The sequence below is a fragment of the Rosa chinensis genome, chromosome 1 (genome assembly GCF_002994745.2).
Source record: "Rosa chinensis cultivar Old Blush chromosome 1, RchiOBHm-V2, whole genome shotgun sequence".
Taxonomy (NCBI): Eukaryota; Viridiplantae; Streptophyta; class Magnoliopsida; order Rosales; family Rosaceae; genus Rosa; species Rosa chinensis.
The window spans coordinates 57,416,662-57,438,434 of record NC_037088.1 but is presented as its reverse complement, the minus strand read 5'-3'; the positions used below and the strand labels follow the sequence as shown (position 1 = coordinate 57,438,434).

The window sequence follows — 21,773 nt, the reverse complement described above, 5'->3', positions numbered from 1 at the left end:
CTGCGATTGCGAGTCCGTCTCCATCTCCTCGCGCCTCTCACTTTCGTCCTCGTCCTCGGGGCACGAGCACGACGACCTGCCCCGGATCTCCCTCGATTCGGACAAATTGAACCCAAATTCAAACCCAAAACCGTTGTTCTCCCTCATGTTCGTTGGATGACCGGAAATTTGCGCTGATCCAGATCTGCAGACATGAAGAGAGAGAGAGAGAGAGAGAGAGAGAGAGAGAGAGTTTGAGAGGTGTAGGTTGTTAATTAAAAGGGCAATACTGTCAATAGATATTAAATTGGGTAAATGAGGTTAAAAAACTCTTAGTGGAGCAAATAGACAATTTTTAGACTAAAATTGGGTAAGTGGTCACAACCCCATAATTTAACATTTCAGTTCAAGTCAAACCGAATCATTTTTTTTTTTTGCCAAGAACCGCATCAAACAATCAATTTTGTTCTGATTCAGGCTGGTTCCTCAACAATTCCTGGACCTCAGGAGTCAGCCCTATAAAAGACTATATGTAGTCGGAACAGCTATTCGAAATCTTAGTGAAAGACTGAATTTGTTATCTCATGTTTGCTTTTTGTGAAAAAATACCAATTAAAGCGGACTCTTTCTTCAAACAACAAGAAGCTGTCTACAAATTGCAAGACTAATGAAACTTTATAGGAACTGGAGAAATTACCCTAATTAACTTCCATATATTTGATTCATATATAAGTAATTCCAACTATATAAATCTATCAACATTTCTTGTGGAGCTGTAGAACCGTGTGGATATCGATAGAATATAAGTAGTGACTCAACGATTTAAAACAACACAATTGACGAGCAGAGGCTTTTGCACAGATGTTTTAAAACATAAAAAACATGTAAGGCCAAGTAGCAAAGTCCATTAACATCAAACTGACGAAGATTTTATAACATCATTCCTCATTTCTTACATCATCTTCTCAATTCCCTCACAAGATCTCCTGTCACTCTCTTTCTTCCTCTCCTCTTCCCTCATCAACTCTTCCAACGCCAAGCTCCCTGAACCACCACCACCACCACCATTACCACCCTCGGTTTTCGCCTTCTTACTCTTCCTCTCATCCTCCAGCTCCTCAAACACCAATTTCGAACTCTCCCCTTTCTGCCCCTTCTCTTTCTTCAATCCCCCAAGCGCAAACCCGACTTTCACACCATTCTCCACTTTCAACTCCCTATTCACCTCCTCACCACCCTGACCCTCTACATTATCCGCATTCGGCATTGACTGATAAACCCTCTTAATCTGCTTCTTAATCTCCCTCTCCTGCTTCTCCTCCTCCTCCAAATCGGCCTTCACTCTCTTCATCTTTTCCCTCTCCTTAAACAGAGTCTTCGAATCCCTATCAATATAAGTAATAAACCACCCCTTCGGCGTCTCCTCCACCTTGCACTTGCCGGTCCTCCCCAAATGCTTCACAAACTCCGTCAGCGTGGCCCACTCCGTCGAGTTCATGTGGACGTGGTGGCGGTCGTTGATGTACTCGTTGTAAACGACGGTGACGGCAATGCGGCTGAAGCGGTGGCTGCGCTTCATGTGCTCCAAGAAACTGGTCTCGAACTCCTCTGAGTAGCCCTCGACGATGCGGTTGGGGTTCTCGCCGAAGATGAGCATCTGGCGCTAGTGGCTCTCGCTCATGCAGTGGCACTTGAAGCCGTTCTAGTCGCGGCATTGCTTCTGGCACATCTGGCAGTACCACCGGAGCTTCTGCAGCCCCTTTGCTTTGATTTGGTTCGCGATTGCCTTGGGCGTCAGGACGTCGTTCTTCCCCATGGTGAAATTGGATTTTTATTTGGGGGAAAATTGGGAATGGAAAACCCTAACCCTAGGATTGGAGTTTTCGCGAAAGGGGAAAGGCGCGATCTTTGATAGAGAAAAGGTTGGGAACAGAGAAGGGAGTCAAATTTGGAGTCGGAAAAAGTCGCCGGACGTGAAAGATTGACCGGAAGAAGAATATCGGAGAGAGAGGGAGAGGGTACCTGTTGGCTTCACAGGCATTTATATTTCTGAGTCGTGTCCGTTTTAATTTAATCGTAGATTTGTTATTACAATTTTATCCTTCTTTGATAAATGGACTTCTATCTTTGTCCGTCTTACAGATCATTCAATTTTTTTTTTTTGTCATCGAAAAAAAAAAGATATTTAAATCAAGGTCCAATTTCGTAGTTCAATAGTGGATGCAGTTCGGTCACTTTTTCTTTGTTAATTGCGGTCCATTGACTATTCGTTCTGTCCAATTTGCCCCTTCAAGTCAAGAAATGAAACAAATTTAAACTACCCAATTTTGCGAAATTTTCATTATTATTATTTTTAATTTTTCAAAGATTAAAATTTAAATTATTAATTATACATAATCATTCCAAAAATCATGAATAAATATAAAATGAACATAACTAAACAATATAAAACTTAAAACATCAAGTCAACCTAACTACGAGATATAATTAAAGAACTTGAAATCAATTTAACCAAAAAGTATGCAAGCATGAGTGTTTTACCTCATAGAAAGGCATATATTTTTACCTCGCAAAGAGAAAATATGGTATTCTAATATAAACCTAACTAAAATGTGGAAAGTGAAGAACATTAAATAAACCTACCTATAAGGTACATATAATTATAGAACACAAAATCAACATAAAAAATAATATGCAAATCTAGACCTCATATAGAGGTATAATTATTTAAATTTAGCTACCATCGATGGAATGATTTACACCAAAAGGACCACAATCGTTTAGGCCGACAAGAAAATACCTTGACCATAGAAAGCTTAATGCTAAAGAAGGAGAACCAAGTTCATAAAATTCTTGACATTACATATAAGAGCCACGACCATAGGACTTTTGGTGTTGACGAAAAACATTATCAAAATATTGCTTTAGAAAGATTCTTAACTTATAGAAGACATCTTTTAAGTTAGAACAATTTTAGGAATGATTTACATTAAATATCTTATTCAATTTCATACCAATTTCATAATTTTATACCAAATCAATAAGAATAATTTAAGAAAGATATGCATCAAATATGATATTAAATTACTAATTAGATTGCTAATTTTAATCCTATTAATTCTTGCTTTTTATGTGCAAAGTATTAGTCATGTAAAAAAGAAAAATCAATAACGATTGAGTCAGTACGATGGAAAAAGAAATAAATTTGAGGTGGCAGCTGAGTCATTGGACCGCAATTAACAAGAAAAATTGATGCGGACTACAACCAATATGGAGTCTAGTTTCTGGACTTAATCTAATTATCTCAAAAAAGAATTCCCTAAACCTCATCCACAATCATGAAGAGAAAAACTATCGGATCCAAAAGCATAAATCAATTCCAACAGCTATTTAGGTGGTTTTTGAATTGAAGGTTTTAAAAAATTGCATCTTCCAAGTATATGCAAAATCTAGAAGAGTGGATGCTACAAGTCTATAACCAATATGATTCTAGATATAAAATTGGGTCATTGACCCAAAGCACCAAAATGAGCAAAAATTATCTCACTTACCCCAGCAACAGATTTTTATTCCCACTAACCCAATTTATAGAGAAATGACTATTCTGTCCTAAACTTAATTAATGAATTACACACTGCCACTCACTCATCTTTCTCATCCTGATCTCTCTCTCTCTCTCTCTCTCTATCCTCGTCGCTCCACTCTTAGTCAACGGCTTTCTTCACCGGCGACGGTGACGAGAGCCTCCAAATCTAGATCGAGGCTCCGCTCCGATGGCGTCAACCTTCTTCTGCAACCGGACGAAGGAGCCGGCGACGTCAACCTCTGGACGACGAGAGCTGGCAACATCAACCTCTCCCTCCCCGGAGAAACTTCACCATCGAGCCCACTTGAGGCAATTTTCCAGTGAGATCAAGCACGTCTCCACGCTTCACACTCTCTAAGGTCGAGCGCAGAGGCCTCGAAGTCTACGATTTTGTCGAAGAGGACCAGTTTTCGGACCCGATCGTGAAATTTTCTAGCAAATTCAGAAACCCTAGCCGTGAGGACCATAGGAATTTGAAGGATGAGTTTCTCCAACCTGGTGAGTGTTCTCCTCAGTGTCGAATGCTACTGATTTTGGCTGCATGTAATGATAGGGAGAGTAGTCCCTGGAAGATGGATCAAAGCTCAGTAATTTGTCTCAATTTTGATGTTAATTCTTCAAATTATGAGGTTGATTTCAGATGTGGATTTTCATATGAAGCTTGTAAATTGTAATGCTCTTTGGGTGTTATAGTCACTGTGTAGTGAGCCAAGATGGGAATGTGGGCACTGGGCATCATTCAAATTTCAAGTTCTGTGTCTATAACTAATTGCTCATGTAGAACTATTTGATTTATCTAAACTTTTTCTGTTGATTTCTTTTCTCAGTCGTTGTGTTCTTTAACACTTTTGTTCTAAAAAGTTGGGAAATGTTCACATCAATGCTATGAAATTTTGATAATTTGGCAATTGATTTTTGAAATAGCTGCATTTTTGTTTAGTCAAGTGAGATTCATATTTTAGGAAAGGGTAAAGCAGGCAACTACAATTGATTTAGTCCACGGCTTTCTTCAAGGCTTCACACTCTTGAAAGGACGACATTTTTTTTTGTTGGGGTAAACTGGGGGCAGAAAGTCAAGAAGGAAAGAAAGCAAGGGAAAAAAAAGTTTTATTGAGGGGCAATACATGTCTATTGGAGGGCAATAGATGTCTGTTAAATGTCTATTGGGGGGCAATAGACGTTTTGAATTGATGTAATCTCCTCGTTTTTTTTCTTTAATTAAAGTTTTATTTGTGTAATTTTAGGAAGCTTGGTTCCCATTTCTGTATTCAAAGCTTTATTTGTCTAAATTTAGGGAAATTAGTTCCCATTTTGGCGACTGAAAGTCCTATTGAGGAGCAATAGACGTCTATTGGGGGCCAATACATGGCTAATAGTCGTCTATTGGGGGGCAATACATGGCTGATAGTCGTCTATTGGGAGGCAATAGACGTCTATTGGAGGCCAATAGAAGTCTATTGCCCCTCTATTAGGGGGCAATAGATGTCTATTGGGGGCAAAAAAACTTTCCGGTGGGTGGTAGCCGGTGATCGGAATCCGGCGGCCGGTGACCGGATTCCTGCGAAAATTGGCCGGATTCCGGCGAAGTTGGCCGGAATCCGGCGGCCGGTGACCAGACTCCGGCGAAGTTCCCTATGGTTTCTCTCTCTTCCATTCTCTCTCTCTCTCTCTCTAAGTAACAAAGGTGAGGGTAAAATGGTATTAAAAAAATAATAAAAACAAAAAAAAAATCTTAATGGGGCATTAGGGAAGACCTCCTTAGAGTGTTTTGGGTAAGAGGGAATTAAAAAAACATAGTGGGGTAAGTGGGAAAAAAATCTCTAAAAATGGTGTAAATGGACAAAAACCCTATAAAATTCTCAATGAAACATAATTGAAGGTCAATGTGAATGTAGGTTAAATAGGTGAAAAGGGTATTATATTTACTGAAGAATAGAAAAAGAAGTTGAAATCTAACTCAGAGATGACCTGTCATGTATCGGGTTAACTTAATGGAATGAAAAAACATTAGCTCAAGAAACACTCATAGTTTACCTTGTTCTTCAATGAAAGTAACATTACACAGTTCTCCAACTCCCATGTACGTATTCACTAATTTCAACCAATTGAAGTAATTATATTCTGTCCAACATTTATACTCATTTAAAGTTGAGAGGAGACCATTAGTACTTGACAACATCAAAACGAGTATGTAATATCCTTAGAAGCATGTCTTGTAATCGACTTCCACAACTTGCCAAAAGTAACTTGCCAAATGAAATGATTTGGCAGGCAAGTTTGGTGAGCCTAGCTATAGCATTTTCCTTTCTTAACATCAAAATTTTTAAGGGCTCTAGTTTTTTCTGTTGCAAAAATAGAGATGAGAGTTCTGGCTAGAGCTTTTACAGTTTCACTAAAGCTCAATCTTTAACCAGATGTGTGGTAACAGGTAAGTCCGAAGACTGTTCACATCCCTGTCAGGGAAGATGCCAACCATCTCCCTAAAGCTCAAGCTCTCTATCTTTCCTCTACGATGGCACATTGAATATACTAAAACACCATGCTCAAGAAAATAGTCAAAATACAATAGATTTATATCTGAAGTAGAGTAAATGCCATAAAACAACCTTAAGAGGACAATACCCTCGAATAAACATGGGTTGTTTCATAACTGGAGTTAATGAAAGAGACTCATGACCAAGCCAAAGAAGGAGCATCCATTTGCGGGATTACTCTAAAAAGAAAAAAGAAAAATTATGTTCTCGAACACATTTGCTGATTCAGTCTTAGGATGCCATAAAATTAGCAATTCCTACCTCGCATTATCAATGCCTTCAAAAGTTCTTCTATTACTGTTGATTGTAATCCCCTTCTTTTGGCCTGTGGACATGTCCTCAGCAGAGACACTCAAGATACCATTTGCATCAATATCAAAGCAAACATCAAATATGGCTTCACCAGCAGGAGCAGGAGGAATGTCATCAAGTGAAAAATCACCTAAAAGGTTATTTTGTGTGGGTATTCTACTCTCACCCTCATAAACAGGGAAGCCAACTGATTTTTGGTTGTCATAAACAGTTACAAATTCCTGTTTCTTCTTGATGGGAATGCGAGAGTTTCTTGGAATCACCACACACATGTATTGCTCGATTTTGTGAGGGTCACTAGGATCAGCACTATCTGTTCCAAGTGACAGAGGGGTGACATCAAACAGAGTGAAGTCTTGAAGTTTCCCAAGGAAGTTCCCACCTGTCAAAACTGCAGCTTGAACAGCTGCACCATATGCTATTGCCTCATCAGGATTCATGCTCTTGCACAGCTCCTTCCCCTTGAACACATTTTGTAGCAGTTGTTGCACCTTGGGAATTCTAGAAGAGCCACCAGCAAGAACGACATCATGCACACTACCTACGTCCATTTTGGCATCCTCCAAACACTTCTCCACAGGCTCCATACACTTATTGAAGTAATCAAGGTTGAGTAGTTCAAATTTGGCACGAGTGAAAGTCACATAGAAATCAATACCTTGATGCAAACATTCAATTTCAATGTCAGTTGTAGTTGTAAATGAAAGTCTCCTCTTTGCCTTTTCACATGCATTTCTTAACCTCCTAAGAGTTCTGATGTTTCCACTGACATCCAAATTGTGCTTCCTCTTAAATTCCTCAACACAGTAATTCACCATTTTGGTATCGAAGTCCTCACCTCCAAGATGAGTATCTCCAGCAGTGGCTTTCACTTCAAAGACACCATCACCTATTGTAAGTATTGACACATCCAAAGTACCCCCACCCAAATCAAATACGAGTACATTTCTCTTGCTATACCAACCAGACTTCTTGTCCAGGCCATAAGCAATGGCTGCTGCTGTTGGTTCATTAATGATACGCATCACATTTAGGCCTGCAGTAATACCAGCTTTTTTTGTAGCCTCGCGCTGTGAATTATTGAAGTAAGCAGGGACTGTGATCACTGCATTCTTCACAGTGGATCCAAGATAGACTTCAGCAATCTCCCGCATTTTTGCAAGAACCATACTTGAGATCTCTTCAGCAGCACACTGTTTCTCTTTGCCTTCATGCGTAACCAAAATCATAGGCTTATCATCAGGACCTTCAACCACCTTGAATGGCCAGAGCTTCTTGTCACTTTGAACAGATGCATCACTGAATTTCCTGCCAATTAACCGCTTTGCATCTGCAAATTGATTCAAATCAATTTTCTTTTGAAAGATGCAGCATTTGTTGCAATTCAGATGGCATTCTTTATAATACGAGGATACTTGTTTTCAACGCTTCATTGAGTCAGTCTTTACAAGGGTACATATCGAAAGTTCAAAACTAAGAAGTTTTCAAACTCCTTTAAAAGCAAAACAGTAAAGAAAGTTAAATAAAACATCGCGGAAATGTATATTGATTAAATATTTATGATATGAATATGGGGAAGAAGAAGCCTTACCAAAGATGGAGTTTTCGGGGTTTCTCATGATCTGATTAAACGCTGCTTCTCCTACCAGAAGCTCAGTATCAGTGAAGGCAACACATGACGGCGTGGTCCTGTTGCCCTGATCGTTCACTATGATTTCCACATTATTGTTATCATGCTTCCAAACTCCCACACATGAGTACTTTGTGCCGAGATCAATTCCGATTGCATGACCTTCTATTCCAGCCATTCTCACCTAAAAAACTCAAAACTAAAATAAACACACTTACGATCAAAGTGCTTGCGAGTTGGGCAAGTCAAAGATTTAATGCAACAATTTATGCTTTCCTATGACATAATTATGCAGGGAAGTTCAAACAACTTATTTCTGGTTAAAGGTCCATCAACGCTTTGAACCAAACCCGAAAAGAAAACACACACAAGTTATCTCGAATCACCAGTAACAAATACAAACCCAGACCCGTTCTTGGGGTTTTGGCAAAATTTGAGGATGAAAGCAGAAAATACAAAATCACATATGAAAGTACATAGATACCAACCAATCTCGTATGGAGGTGGTCAGAGCCTCAGAGGTGGCGGCGACTGTGGAGATTAAGCGTTGGCGAGTTTGTACACAGCTTTTTGATTTTTGATCTTTTTCTTTCTAGTTCTCTGGATTACTGGATAGAGTTAAGGATGGAAAGTTTCGCAGAGTTAAGGATGGAAAGTTTCGCAGAGTTAAAAAGAGAGTGAACAGAAAAAGAGGTGCTTGTGGCGATTAGCTTTTCCTTACTAACGAAGCAATGTCGTTTTTGGTAGTCAACTGATTACTTATGGCGCCAAAACTTCCCGCCCATGAAAATATTTTTTTTAGCAAATTACCAAAATTTACGAAACCATCTCGGAAATCCATGCGCAGAGCCCAAGGCGCCTATTTTCCATGCGATAGGCCGGAAGGCCAAACAGACAATTAGAGCACATGCCGCTATTCCCTTTTAGAGAAAATTACATAAAAACCTAAAAAACAAAGCTCCTATTGAGAAAAATCCATCCCTATATTTCCTTTTAATCTAAACCCAATTCACATAATTCAACATTCCTTATAGGTTTTAAATCTATAATTAAGATTTTTCACTTTTTTTAGTTTGACTTTTTTGCCCTTTTGATTGAATAAATAAAATATTCCTCAAATATAGCTGTTGACTATTTTTTGAATTTAAATATTTAGAATTTAATACAATCAATTTAATCCTTGATTTTTCTCTTATTTAAAACGATTAATTGCCTTAATTATCCTATATTTCTTTCTTTCCGAGATCTATATATTTGCAATTTTTTAATAAATATGTTTGTGTATCATCAGATTATGTTATATTCCTATTATATCTCGACATGAGTAAACATCCTCTCATTTAGGTATGTTATTTTCTTATCCGTTCTAACAGATGTAGTTATACAATCATTCCATATTCATTAATTTTCTAAAATAGTCGAGTTAATGTAATTAGCCCACGTAAAATGTACTTGATGTACATTGATTGCTTTAAGATATTTTTTTTTCCGCCCCTACATTTTTCTACACATAGATGCCTGATTCTATGGGGTGGTCGAGGATCACATAATAGTAATGTGTAACTGTAGAGTTTGTTTAATATATAATTATCCCTTAATTTTGGCACATTGAATAATTTTGAATGTGCAAGAGTTTTTGCACTATAATTTAGCAAACTCATTAGTATCATTCATTGTTTTACAATTGAAAATGAACTCTACAATATTAAGAAATTTATTTCTAATATCAAGGTAATTTAAATACACATTTTTTTTGAAGGAATAAACCTAAAAATTTATTGAAATAGGGATAATGAGTACAACCGTAAATGATGTTTATCCAGTATTGAAATAAACAATTTTAAATTTGTTTTTACAATTGAAATATAAACTTTACATTTTTGAACCTAATATAAAGAACATTATAACACTTCATCCGTCATCTCGACTAGCACTTTGCAATGTAGTCTTCAAAAATCTCCCAACTTCTAGTGCCTACATGTTGTGATTCCTTATACAATTGCAAATTACCTTTTTAGATTTATTTCAAATGTAAAACTCTATTAGGATTTACATTCAAAGGTAAAACTCTATTAGGATTTACATACATATATCCAAAATATAATATCTAAATTATAGGTATATTAATTGTCAATACTATAGGTTATGGAATAAACAACGTATGATATAGAGTCACACAAATAATTTAAAACTACAAAAACAAACATCTAAATCATAGGTATTACATATTAAAGCAATTTAAGTATCAGGTAATTAGAAATAACGATTCTATTTTGAATGAATGTGACCAAGTTTTGTATCAGATTCATAAATTGAAATTTCTAATTACTAAAAATCCATCCAATTCAAGCTTTACACAAAATCAAGAGATTAACAAAGATATTATACTAAATAAATCTGATGCATAGGTAATTTGAATTACGAATATGATATATGTACCTATTTGAAAATGATGAAATAAACCTCATGAATAGGTCGTTTGAAATCATCCTTTGAAATAAGATGCAACTTTGTGAAAGGTCTCCACCCAAAGAAAAAAATGACGAATTAATTCACTAGCTTTTATATATAGGCAGAAACATACCAAAAATTCATCATTATATCATAATAATGAGATTAATGTAAACACCTAAAATTAAGTACTGATTAAAACCTAAAGTGAAGGTAATACCAATAATAACGTCAATCAAACTCCATACTATTTGCTAGATGATTTTGACTATTAATCCTATTTAAAAGGTGAATGGGGAATTTGATAGTGGCAGCTTTAGTAATTCTTAACAACATTGGGTTTTAATATTTATCATATTTAATATGTTTTTTTATTTTGAATAAACCTAATTAATAGGTTTGTGTGTATATTAAAACACTCTTATGGATGGGTTTATTCTAAAAGGGGTGTAGAATCAAATTCCCCTTCTTTTTATTTTTATATTAGATGAGAATTGACGAAAATATCCTAACTAGCTAATATCTAAGATGAAGATTTACACACCAGAGAGTGAGTTGACGTGAGATAGAGATAGAGACCAACATCCAGATCCAGATCGAAATAAAGAGAGAGATTGAAATCTAGATAAATCAAGACCAACGAACTTAAAATTTGGTAGTCAAACTTGGAATTTGATCTGAAATTTCAATTAGTGAAGGTATGTGGTTTTGTATTTCAATTTCTCAATTCCATTTGTATCAAATTCTCCATGGATTGTACAGCAAGTATAGCTTGCAGAGTGCAGTTGTTGAGTTTCCCACTTTCCCACTTTCCCATACCATGAGTAAATAAATCTGTGGAGCTGCTTAGCCTCGTGTATATGTATATATATGATTTGTGAATTGGAATTATTGACCACCTTGCTATATAATGTTGTTACATTTTAATATTTTATTTATTATTGAAATTAAATTTGGGTGAATTTATTTTGTGTTTAAAATCTGAATTTATTTGTCTGTTTAAATTCAGAATTTATTTTGAATTTTATTTTGTAACTCATGGTGTTTTATTTTGATTTATTTTGGGTTTTAATTCTTGTAACCTATGGCTTTTGGTTACTACCCTATTAATGGTAGGGAGTGTCCTAAGAGCCTATAAATAGCACCATTTGTTGCATGCTAATTTACATCAAACTTTTACTCAACTATTCACCCATCAACTTTCTTTCCAAAAACCCCCAAAAGAGTCTTGTGTGTTTCTTGGCCAGAGAAATGTGTTCTTTTGGTAGAGCTTTGGGTTCCTCCAATTTGTGCAGATTGGTGTGAGCCACACAACTTGTTGTTGGGCTGTTGTATCCCGGAGGGGACAAGTCAAGAGATTTCTGGTGCACCGGCATTGTTCCGCAGAGGGCTTGAATCTCCTTAAAGAGAGCGAGATACTCGCGCCTCAGCCTTTTGTCAACGAGTTTCTTATATAGAAATTATAATTTTATTGTAATTTCACCAACAATTTTAAGGAGATTCAAAGAAGATGGAGCGTACTCAAGAGAAGCCGCTTGACAATGTGGGAGATCTCAACAAGCCTTTCCGCTTCAAAGGTGCACATTTCAAGAGATGGAAGGGAAAAGTTCTCTTCTACCGTAATCTTCTCAAAGTTGCCTATGTGCTAACGGAGAAGAATCCATCAAAGAAGAGTACCGAAGGCATGAAGGATGATGAACTCCTTGCTCATGAAGAAAAAGTTGAAAAATTTCAAAAAAGATGAGTATAATTGTCGGTACTATCTCTTGAACTGTCTTGCTGATCATTTTTATGATTATTATGATACAACATATTCTTCTGTCAAGAAAATTTGGAAAGCATTATAGAGCAAATATGACACCGAGGAAGCTGGTGCGAAAAAATATGCTGCAAGCCGTTTTTTCCGATATCAAATTGTGGATGGCAAGTCGGTTGCGGAGCAAGTACAAGACTTCCAAATGATTGTAGCTGAAGTTACATCTGAAGGTGTCAAAATTGGTGAAAATCTAGTGGTGGCTGGTATCATTGATAAACTTCCACCTTCATGGAAAGAGTTTCAAAAATCCATGCGTCATAAACAAAAGGAGATTTCCTTGGAGACCTTGACGACTCGCATCCGAGTTGAGGAGGAAGCAAGAGGTCAAGATGTTCTTATGCAAGATACGAACAATAACACCTCCAAGGTAAATTTAGTATCTTCCAATAATAATATGCCCAATGGTCATTTTCATACAAATTCTCTTATGCAGCCAAAGAAGAAAAATATGAAAAAAGTTGGTAAACCTCACCAACAGAATAAAGGCAAACCAAGCTATGTGAATAAGAACCAATATCCTCCTTCAGAAAATAAGCAACAATATACTTGTTGTTATGTTTGTGGCAAAAGTGGGCATATTGCTCGAAATTGCAATTATCGAAAACGTGAGGCTGTTCCTCAAGCTCACGTCACTGAAGAACCATATGTGGCAATGATAACTGATGTAAATATGGTTCAAAGTGTTGAAGGATGGTGGGCAGATTGTGGTGCTAATAGGCATATCTGCTATGATAAAGATTGGTTCAAGAAATACACTCCTTTTAAGGAGCCCAAAACAGTTATGCTTGGAGATTCACATACTACTCATGTGCTTGGAACTGGTGAGGTGGAACTCAAATTTACTTCTGGTAGGGTGCTAACTTTGAAAGATGTGTTGCATACACCCTCCATGAGAAAATATTTGATGTCTAGTTATCTTCTTAATAAGGCTGGTTTTAAACAAACTATGGAATCTGACCAATATGTGATCACCAAAAAAGGTATATTTGTGGGCAAAGGTTATGCTTGTGATGGCATGTTCAAATTGAATGTTGAAAATTATTATAAAGCATCTACTTCAGTTTATATGCTTTCTTCTTTGAATTTTTAGCATGCACGTTTATGTCATATAAATAGTAGATATGTGGGAATCATGAGTAGCTTGGGTTTAATTCCTTCAGTGCAAAAAGATTTTGAAAAATGTGAGACTTGCAGTAAAGCAAAAATTACTAGAAGGCCTCACAAAAATGTTGAAAGGAATACCGAGCTATTGGAATTAATTCATACAGACTTGTGTGAATTTGAGGGAATTTTAACTCGTGGAGGTAACAGGTATTTTATCACTTTTATTGATGATTGTTCTAAATATGCTCATGTCTATTTGTTGAAAAATAAAAGTGATGCTTTTGCCAAATTTAAAGAGTTCCTCCTTGAGGTTGAAAATCAATTCGGTAGAAAAATTAAAAGACTCCGAAGTAATAGAGGGAGAGAATATTATTCTTCTGAATTCAATTCTTTTGTTCAATTTTTAGGAGTGATTCATGAAGTTACTCCACCTTATTCACCTGCATCTAATGGTGTGGTAGAAAGAAAAAATAGAACTTTGATTGAGTTAACAAATGCCATGTTGATTGATTCAGGTGCTCCCTCTAATCGTTGGGGTGAAGCAGTTTTAACTGCTTGTTATGTGTTGAATAGAGTGCCACATAAAAATACAAAAATTACACCTTTTGAGGTGTGGAAGGGGCATAAACCAAATTTGGGTTATCTTAGAGTTTGGGGTTGTCTAGCCTTTGCAAGGTTAACTGATCCTAAAAGACCAAAATTGGGTGCTAGAGCTACTACTTGTGTTTTCATTGGATATGCTTTAAATAGTACAGCCTATAGATTTCTTGATGTTGAAAATCATGTTGTGATTGAATCTGGTGATACAATTTTTCATGAAGAAAAATTTCCTTTTAAATCAAAAAATAGTGGGGGTCAAGAATCTAGAGAAAATATTTTTTCACAACCTAGTTCTTCTTCTTCTAATTTACATATACAACAAACTAATGAAAATGAACCTAGAAGAAGTAAGAGAGCTAGAGTTGAAAAAGATTTTGGCCCTGACTATTATGTTTATAATGTTGAGGAAAATCCTATTTCTTTACATGAAGTTTTATCATCACCAGATGCAATTTTTTGGAAGGAGGCTGTGAATGATGAAATGGAGTCTCTAATTTCTAATAATACTTGGAAATTAGTAGATTTACCAACAGGTTTTAAAACCATTGGGTGTAAATGGGTCCTTAGAAAAAAGCTCAAACCTGATGGAAGTGTAGATAAATATAAAGCTAGACTTGTTGCTAAAGGCTTTAAGCAAAAACATGATCTAGACTTTTTTGATACTTTTTCTCCGGTTACAAGGATTACATCAATTAGATTATTGATTGCTATTGCTGCAATTCATGATTTGATTATTCATCAAATGGATGTGAAAACAGCTTTTCTAAATGGTGATTTAGATGAAGAGATCTATATGGACCAACCAGAAGGTTTTATAGAACCTGGTCAAGAGCACAAGGTATGTAAGTTATCTAAATCCCTTTTTGGTTTAAAGCAGGCTCCTAAACAGTGGCATGAAAAATTTGATTCCTGCATGATTGGAAATGGTTATAAATCAAATGAATGTGACAAATGCATATATTATAAATCTTGGAAAAATTCACATGTTATTATTAGTCTCTATGTGGATGATCTGTTAATTTTTGGCTCAAATTTGCATGTAATTGATGAGACAAAAACTATGCTTGAGAGCAATTTTGATATGAAAGATCTTGGTGAGGCTAATGTTATTTTGGGCATGAAAATAACAAAAACATGTGATGGTATTTTTCTTGATCAGTCACATTATATTGAGAAAATTTTGAAGAAATATGATTATGTTGGCCACAAGCATGTGTCTACTCCTTTTGATTCTAGTGTTCACTTATTTCCTGTTGAAAGTGAAAATGATGTGATTAATCAAAAGGAATATGCTAGCATAATTGGCAGTTTGCGCTATGCAACTGACTGCACTAGACCTGACATTGCATATGCAGTTGGAGTACTTAGCAGGTTCACAAGTAAACCAGGTAAAGAACATTGGCATGTAATTGAGCGTGTTATGAAATATTTGCTTGGTACTAAAAATTATGGATTAATTTATAAAAATATCCTGCTGTACTTGAAGGCTTTTGTGATGCCGATTGGAATACTTTGTCAGGTGATTCTCTCTCTACCACTGGTTATATTTTTACATTAGGTGGATGTGCTATTTGTTGGAAATCAAAGAAGCAAACAATAATTTCTAATTCAACCATGGAAGCTGAACTTATTGCTCTAGCTTCAGCAAGTGAAGAAGCAAATTGGTTGAGAGATTTATTGCATGAAATTCCCTTGTGGGAAAAACCTATACCACCTATATTGATTCATTGTGATAGCACTGCAGCTATTGGTAGAGTAAATAACCGTTATTATAACGGTAAATCCAGACCTATAAGAAGAAAGCACAGTACTGTGAGATCATATTTGAGTGATGGAATTATTAATGTGAATTACGTTAAATCATGTGATAATCTTGCAGATCCTTTAACTAAGGGCTTGGCAAGAGAAAAGGTCTGGAATACATCGAGGGGGATGGGATTGAAGCCCATATCGTCATGACCCATATATGAGGACACCCAACCCGGTGATTAGAGATCCTAAAAACTGGGTTCAATGGGAAAAACGAATCATAAGGTGGCCGTAAGAAAAATGCACTATATTTTCTTACTCATCCCTATGATGTAAGTGCATTAATCTTGTAACGTATATGAAGGTTGAGTTTACTTAAAACTCTTAATAAAATCTGTAGCTCATATGAGTGGGATGTCATAGTTACAAGAGCATCCTTGACGGATTTTACCTATATGAGTAAGAGAGTGGGGCCGCTCTCTATAAGAATTGGGCTTATTCTTGAAATACACTCATGAAAACCAGGATAAGCACAAGGCCGTAACGTGCTAGCTAATAAAGCTCATATTAACACCAGAATTATTATGTGTGAGCAGTAGTTCTTATTTTCCCTTAAGCAGTTGTAGTTCAAGTCTGAGACCACTATCAACTCTGGAGTAGGGATTGCTGTTTCACTAAGTGAAGGTTCAATGCAGAGCACACCTTCATAATGCATAATGGTTTGTCTTTGGCCGGTAACTTTGGTTGATATTTTTTTTTTAAATATTAAAATGAGTGGGGGAATGTTGTTACATTTTAATATTTTATTTATTATTGAAATTAAATTTGGGTGAATTTATTTTGTGTTTAAAATCTGAATTTATTTGTCTGTTTAAATTCAGAATTTATTTTGAATTTTATTTTGTAACTCATGGTGTTTTATTTTGATTTATTTTGGGTTTTAATTCTTGTAACCTATGGCTTTTGGTTACTACCCTATTAATGGTAGGGAGTGTCCTAAGAGCCTATAAATAGCACCATTTGTTGCATGCTAATTTACATCAAACTTTTACTCAACTATTCACCCATCAACTTTCTTTCCAAAAACCCCCAAAAGAGTCTTGTGTGTTTCTTGGCCAGAGAAATGTGTTCTTTTGGTGGAGCTTTGGGTTCCTCCAATTTGTGCAGATTGGTGTGAGCCACACAACTTGTTGTTGGGCTGTTGTATCCTGGAGGGGACAAGTCAAGAGATTTCTGGTGCATCGGCATTGTTCCGCAGAGGGCTTGAATCTCCTTAAAGAGAGCGAGATACCCGCGCCTCAGCCTTTTGTCAACGAGTTTCTTATATAGAAATTATAATTTTATTGTAATTTCACCAACAATATGATATATGTGAGGTGGAGTGAAGACATATGAGCAGACAGAAGCAGCCAAATTAGATGAGCCCAAGCGTATAAGTCTCGGCAGGCATTAGTGGTGCCCATGTTCAGTGAGATAGACAGAAGTAAAAAGAATACTTATCTCGTTGAAGCGGTTCACTTCCAGCGTCGGAACCCCCACTGTCGACGGAGGTTGTTCTGGGAAGAAAGTGCAAGTTATATTGCTGGTGACATTCGTTGGAGTACCTCGACTCAATTCTTCCCTGGAACAAGACCCGCACATCCTAGGACTGATGATAACCCAACAAAGCTATAAATTTTGAGTTCGTCTCAGATTGCACGATTTCCAATGTTGGCTGTTCTCGTCTCGGCAAGTGGATGTTGGAGTGGGTCTAGCTCACTGGGTGTACTGTGCAAATTTTTTTTTTTTTTTTTTTTTTTAAATCCGGTGAAAGGTGAGGTGTTCAAGAGAATTGGCATTGCATTGCGAGACAGGAATGGAAACATTGCCTTCGGCATTGCCGCTGCGGCTGAGCATTGAAATCGCAGCGAGAGTTGGGTGAAGTTGCTGCCAAGAGAAACTGGGTTTCCACTTTCCAGCATGGTTCTTTGGGTGCAGAGTTTTTTTTTTTTTTTTTTTGAATGGTGTTTGATCGAGATGAGTCAGCGAGACTGGGAGGCCGACACCGAGTTATTGGGACTCCGATACCGACAGCCATGCTGATTTTGAGACCGAGATGGTGAGCTTGTTCGATGCTCTAGGTGAGACGAGTTCATGAGACCGAGACCGAGAGTTGGAGACTCGGCGACTTGTTAAGAGTGAAGCATCATCAGCTCATAGTGAATCATTATCAGTTCGAAGTCAACTAGAAGCAGCATCAAGTCAAGGTCAGAAGTCAGCAAATGAGAAGAATAGGGAGCTTAGTTAGTCAAGCAGATCACACGTGTTTGTCATCCATTCATTCTGTTAAGGATTAGCCAACAGAACTCTATTTGCTACTGTTAGTTTTGAGCTAAGCATTTTTGTAACAGAAACACACAGAGAAAAGAGAAAAAAAAAGTTGTTTTAGCTCTCTTTATCATTCTTCGTCTTCTTCCTCACCGTAGCCATCGTCCTCGTGTTCTCTGCTATCTCATCATCACACCATGTTTTCTCACATGGTATCAGAGCCCATGGCGGCATGACCATCGATCCATCATCAAGTTCTCTGCTGCAACTCCGATTCGAGTCATCATCAAGTTCTCCACTGTAACTCCAATTCGATCCACCATCAAAACCCTAAGTTCCTCTTCTTCTCTCTTTGTTCTTCCTTTCCTTTACTCAAATTACCAGTAGAAAATCGTTACTGTTCAAGATATTACTCAAGAATCAAGCAAAGTCAACAAGAAAATACCATATATCAGTAAAAGAAATCGTTTTCTCTACTCATAGATCTACTATTATGTTCTTGATTTGTGGAAATTAGTTTGTGAATCAAGATTTGGGGCTATTTACATAGCAACTTGTGTGGCTTATACCTATTGGGCGTTTTGTGGCTACCTCCTGTAGTTGTTTGTGTTACTTATCAAGGTTCAAGATTCAGTCTTTTAGCTCATACAGTAGCTAGTAGCTGTTTATCTTCAAAGTTTCAGAGAATTGTTCATCTTCAAGATCCAGATAATTGTGCATCTTCAATCTGATATGGCAACCTCATGTCAACATTGCAATGCGGTCTCTGTGCGGCTAGATGAGACAAATTACCCAACTTGGGTATTTCAGATGCAACATCATCTAAGGGGGCATGGTCTACTGAAATTAGTTAATGGAACTCATCCATGTCCTCCAGAATTCATTGCTGGTACTGATGGTTCTCTCACAGCAAATACCAAAGCTTATGAAAAATGGTTGCAACAAGATAGTTTTGTTATCTAAGATTACCAACACTCTCTCTGCTGAGGCTCTTAAATTGGTAATTGGCTGTGAAACTTCAATGGAGGTATGGACCACTCTCAAACAGCAATTTGCACCAAATTCTGAATTTCACATTATGCGATTGAAGTCTATTTTGCAAAATATCCGAAAAGGATCAGATTCTATTGACAAATATTTGTTGCGATTTATAAATGTCAGAAATAATTTAGCTGTTGTTGGTGTTAGTATGTCAGATCAGGATATCAAAATGCTGATTTTAGCTGGCCTTCCTAATGAATATGCTCACACTAGGCAAATTATCAGAGGGAAAGATCATATTACTATGGAAGAAGTGAGGTCATTGCTTTTATCTGCTGAGTTTGAATTGGAATTAGAGCAAAAAGGTCCTCCTTTCTCACCAATGAATGCAATGGTAGCAAATAATGTCGGCTATGTTGGAACTTCCCCTAGATTTAGTTCAAATGAAGTTGCATGTTCTGTACCTAATGCACCTTCTGGGTTCATTGTTGCCACTCCTGGACCAATTATTGCCTCATCTACATCATACATGCCTACTGGTGTCACTCCACAAGTTGGTGTGTTTTCAAACAATGCTTATGTTCAATCACAAGCCAATACAGTTCCGAACAATTACCCTCAGTTTCCAAACAACAACAATTCAAGGAATGGAGGCAATAACAATATAAACAGCAACTCAGGGAGCTACTTCAAACCAAGGTTTAACTCAAATCAAGATCCACTGAAATGCCAAATTTGTGAGAAGCCTGGACATAGTGCTTATAAATGCTTTCAGAGAAACCCACAGAAACAAGGTGAAGCCTCTAGCTCTACTGTTGAATGTCATATTTGCAAGAAATCAGGCCATACTACAAAAACTTGCAGGTAGAGAGTCAATAATCAAAATGGGAATACTGCAATGGTTGCCTGCACTGATAATGCATCTGTTCATGAAGTTTGGCTAGTTGGCATGCAGAAGCAACGTGATGAATGTGCACCAGCTATTTTTGAAAGAAGAATCGCTGATAATGATGATAAAATGGTGGAAGTAGGAGCAGCTGTAAATGCAGCAGATTTCCATAGGCACTACTATGGTATTCAACCACCAACTTGTGCAGCACCTAAAGCTTTGTCTGCTGCCATCTGCACTCAACCAAAGCCACCGTCCATTGCTACTCAACTAAATACCAATGCTTCTCAATCACAAGTTGTCAAGCCTCTGCCATTTGCATTTTCTCTATTATCAGTTCCTACTTGCCCTCGTTTGCAGCAAACTCTCCTCAAGAAAATTGAAGCTTTTCCGTCACCAGGCACTTGGCTACTTCCTTCTAATCCGGACAGACATCTAATGAATTGTAGGCAAACTTGTGAGTCTACTAATTTGTGGCAATCACTTCCTCTCATTCCTCCTGGTTGAGCCACATTCTCTACTGCAACCTAGTGCTTGGGGATCCCAGCACTAGTTTGAGGGGGGGTGTTAAGAGTGAAGCATCATCAGCTCATAGTGAATCATTATCAGTTCGAAGTCAACTAGAAGCAGCATCAAGTCAAGGTCAGAAGTCAGCAAATGAGAAGAATAGGGAGCTTAGTTAGTCAAGCAGATCACACGTGTCTGTCATCCATTCATTCTGTTAAGGATTAGCCAACAGAACTCTATTTGCTACTGTTAGTTTTGAGCTAAGCATTTTTGTAACAGAAACACACAGAGAAAAGAGAAAAAAAGTTGTTTTAGGGCAAGTTCACCGGGCATCCTATTGCCCGGGCACCACGTCAAAAGTAGCAAAAAACTTGACCCAGCTCACTATTCACCTTTCCACCGGGCTTGGGGCAAAACCACAGTGGGAGGCCCAGGTCACGAACTCGGGTAGGAGGGTGACCGAGCCCGTGACCCAGGATGCCAGCGTGGCCCAAAAAACTGACGCTCGGGGAGACGCGCCGCGGGGGGGGGGGGGGGAAGTGAAGCGCAGTTTCTTGTCTTCTAGCGGGGACAACGTCTGCAGGCGCGTAGCAGCCGTTTTTTTGTCGTCTTCTGGCGTGATGCGGGGACGTGGCGTGTAGCCGTTGGGCTACTTTGCAGATTTGAATGCAACAGTCCACAGATCTGGACCGTTGCTTATGAAACTGAAATGCATCTGACGGCCAACATGAAAATCGATTTGCAGAGGTTAAAAAAAAAAAAAAAATACCGTTAGATTTCAACGGTAACAAAAAATATATAACCAAAATTTTCTATAAATACCTTACCTCCTATTTTACTTCTCACACCAAAAAAATCATCTTTCTTCCTCAATATTTTTTTTGTTCCTTCTCCTCAAAGCATTCATACTCTACAATTTTTTTATTCCAATATGAGTGTACGAGGCAATACGATTGTCCAACCCGTAGAAGATCCAAGTATTGACGGGACACGTTGGCAGACTAATGAAGACATTCAATTGTGCAAGTCTTGGAGGGCTGTTAGCCAAGATCCGGCAAAGGGTACGGAACGAAGAAAAGATGATCTATGGTTAGAGGTACGCCAACACTATGCCGAACATTGGGATGGATATGTCCGATCATTGCAAGCTTTTCAAGGGAGGTGGAAAACCTTGAAAGTCGAACTCTATGCTTGGCATTGTGCGTTAAGGCAAGCGAAACTTTGGTACAAGAGTGGTGCGAATATGATTGATGAGGTATGAATTTGTAGTGTAACACAAATATTAATTTTTATTATTCTTTTAGTGTATATTAAAATTTAATTAGTTG

At 37.4% G+C, this 21,773-nt stretch overlaps 1 protein-coding gene, 1 non-coding gene and 1 pseudogene across 4 annotated transcripts; all 3 read right to left on the bottom strand.

Annotated features, from left to right (window-relative positions):
* Positions 1-931: 931 nt before the first annotated feature.
* LOC112170558 lies at positions 932-1,980 on the bottom strand (annotated as a pseudogene).
* A 3,945-nt stretch (positions 1,981-5,925) lies between these two features.
* LOC112183196 lies at positions 5,926-6,054 on the bottom strand. The gene has a single exon (XR_002929786.1). It is a non-coding gene; the product is annotated as a U6atac minor spliceosomal RNA (small nuclear RNA).
* Positions 6,055-6,117: 63 nt separating this feature from the next.
* On the bottom strand, positions 6,118-8,684 carry LOC112182695 (heat shock cognate 70 kDa protein). 3 transcript variants are annotated; one of them, XM_040509034.1, is made up of 3 exons: positions 8,530-8,684; positions 8,003-8,225; positions 6,118-7,741 (listed from the first exon to the last, which is right to left on the bottom strand). In XM_040509034.1, the coding sequence occupies exons 2-3, from the start codon at positions 8,217-8,219 to the stop codon at positions 6,357-6,359; spliced, it is 1,602 nt and encodes a 533-aa protein (XP_040364968.1). In that variant the 5' UTR covers positions 8,220-8,225; positions 8,530-8,684; the 3' UTR covers positions 6,118-6,356. The 3 variants fall into 3 exon arrangements, with proteins under 3 accessions (XP_040364968.1, XP_040364963.1, XP_024176978.1); XM_040509029.1 differs by having other exon boundaries at positions 8,003-8,240; positions 8,530-8,678; XM_024321210.2 differs by lacking the exon at positions 8,530-8,684 and having other exon boundaries at positions 8,003-8,477.
* Between the last annotated feature and the right edge of the window lie 13,089 nt (positions 8,685-21,773).

What these genes read in the sequence shown, in the direction of transcription:
- LOC112182695 (XM_040509034.1), bottom strand. Translation starts at nt 8,219, where the DNA reads ATGGCTGGAATAGAAGGTCATGCAATCGGAATTGATCTCGGCACAAAG. An exon ending in CCCCGAAAACTCCATCTTTG is followed by an intron (nt 7,742 to 8,002) that starts GTAAGGCTTCTT and finishes ATCAATTTGCAG; the next exon opens with ATGCAAAGCGGTTAATTGGC.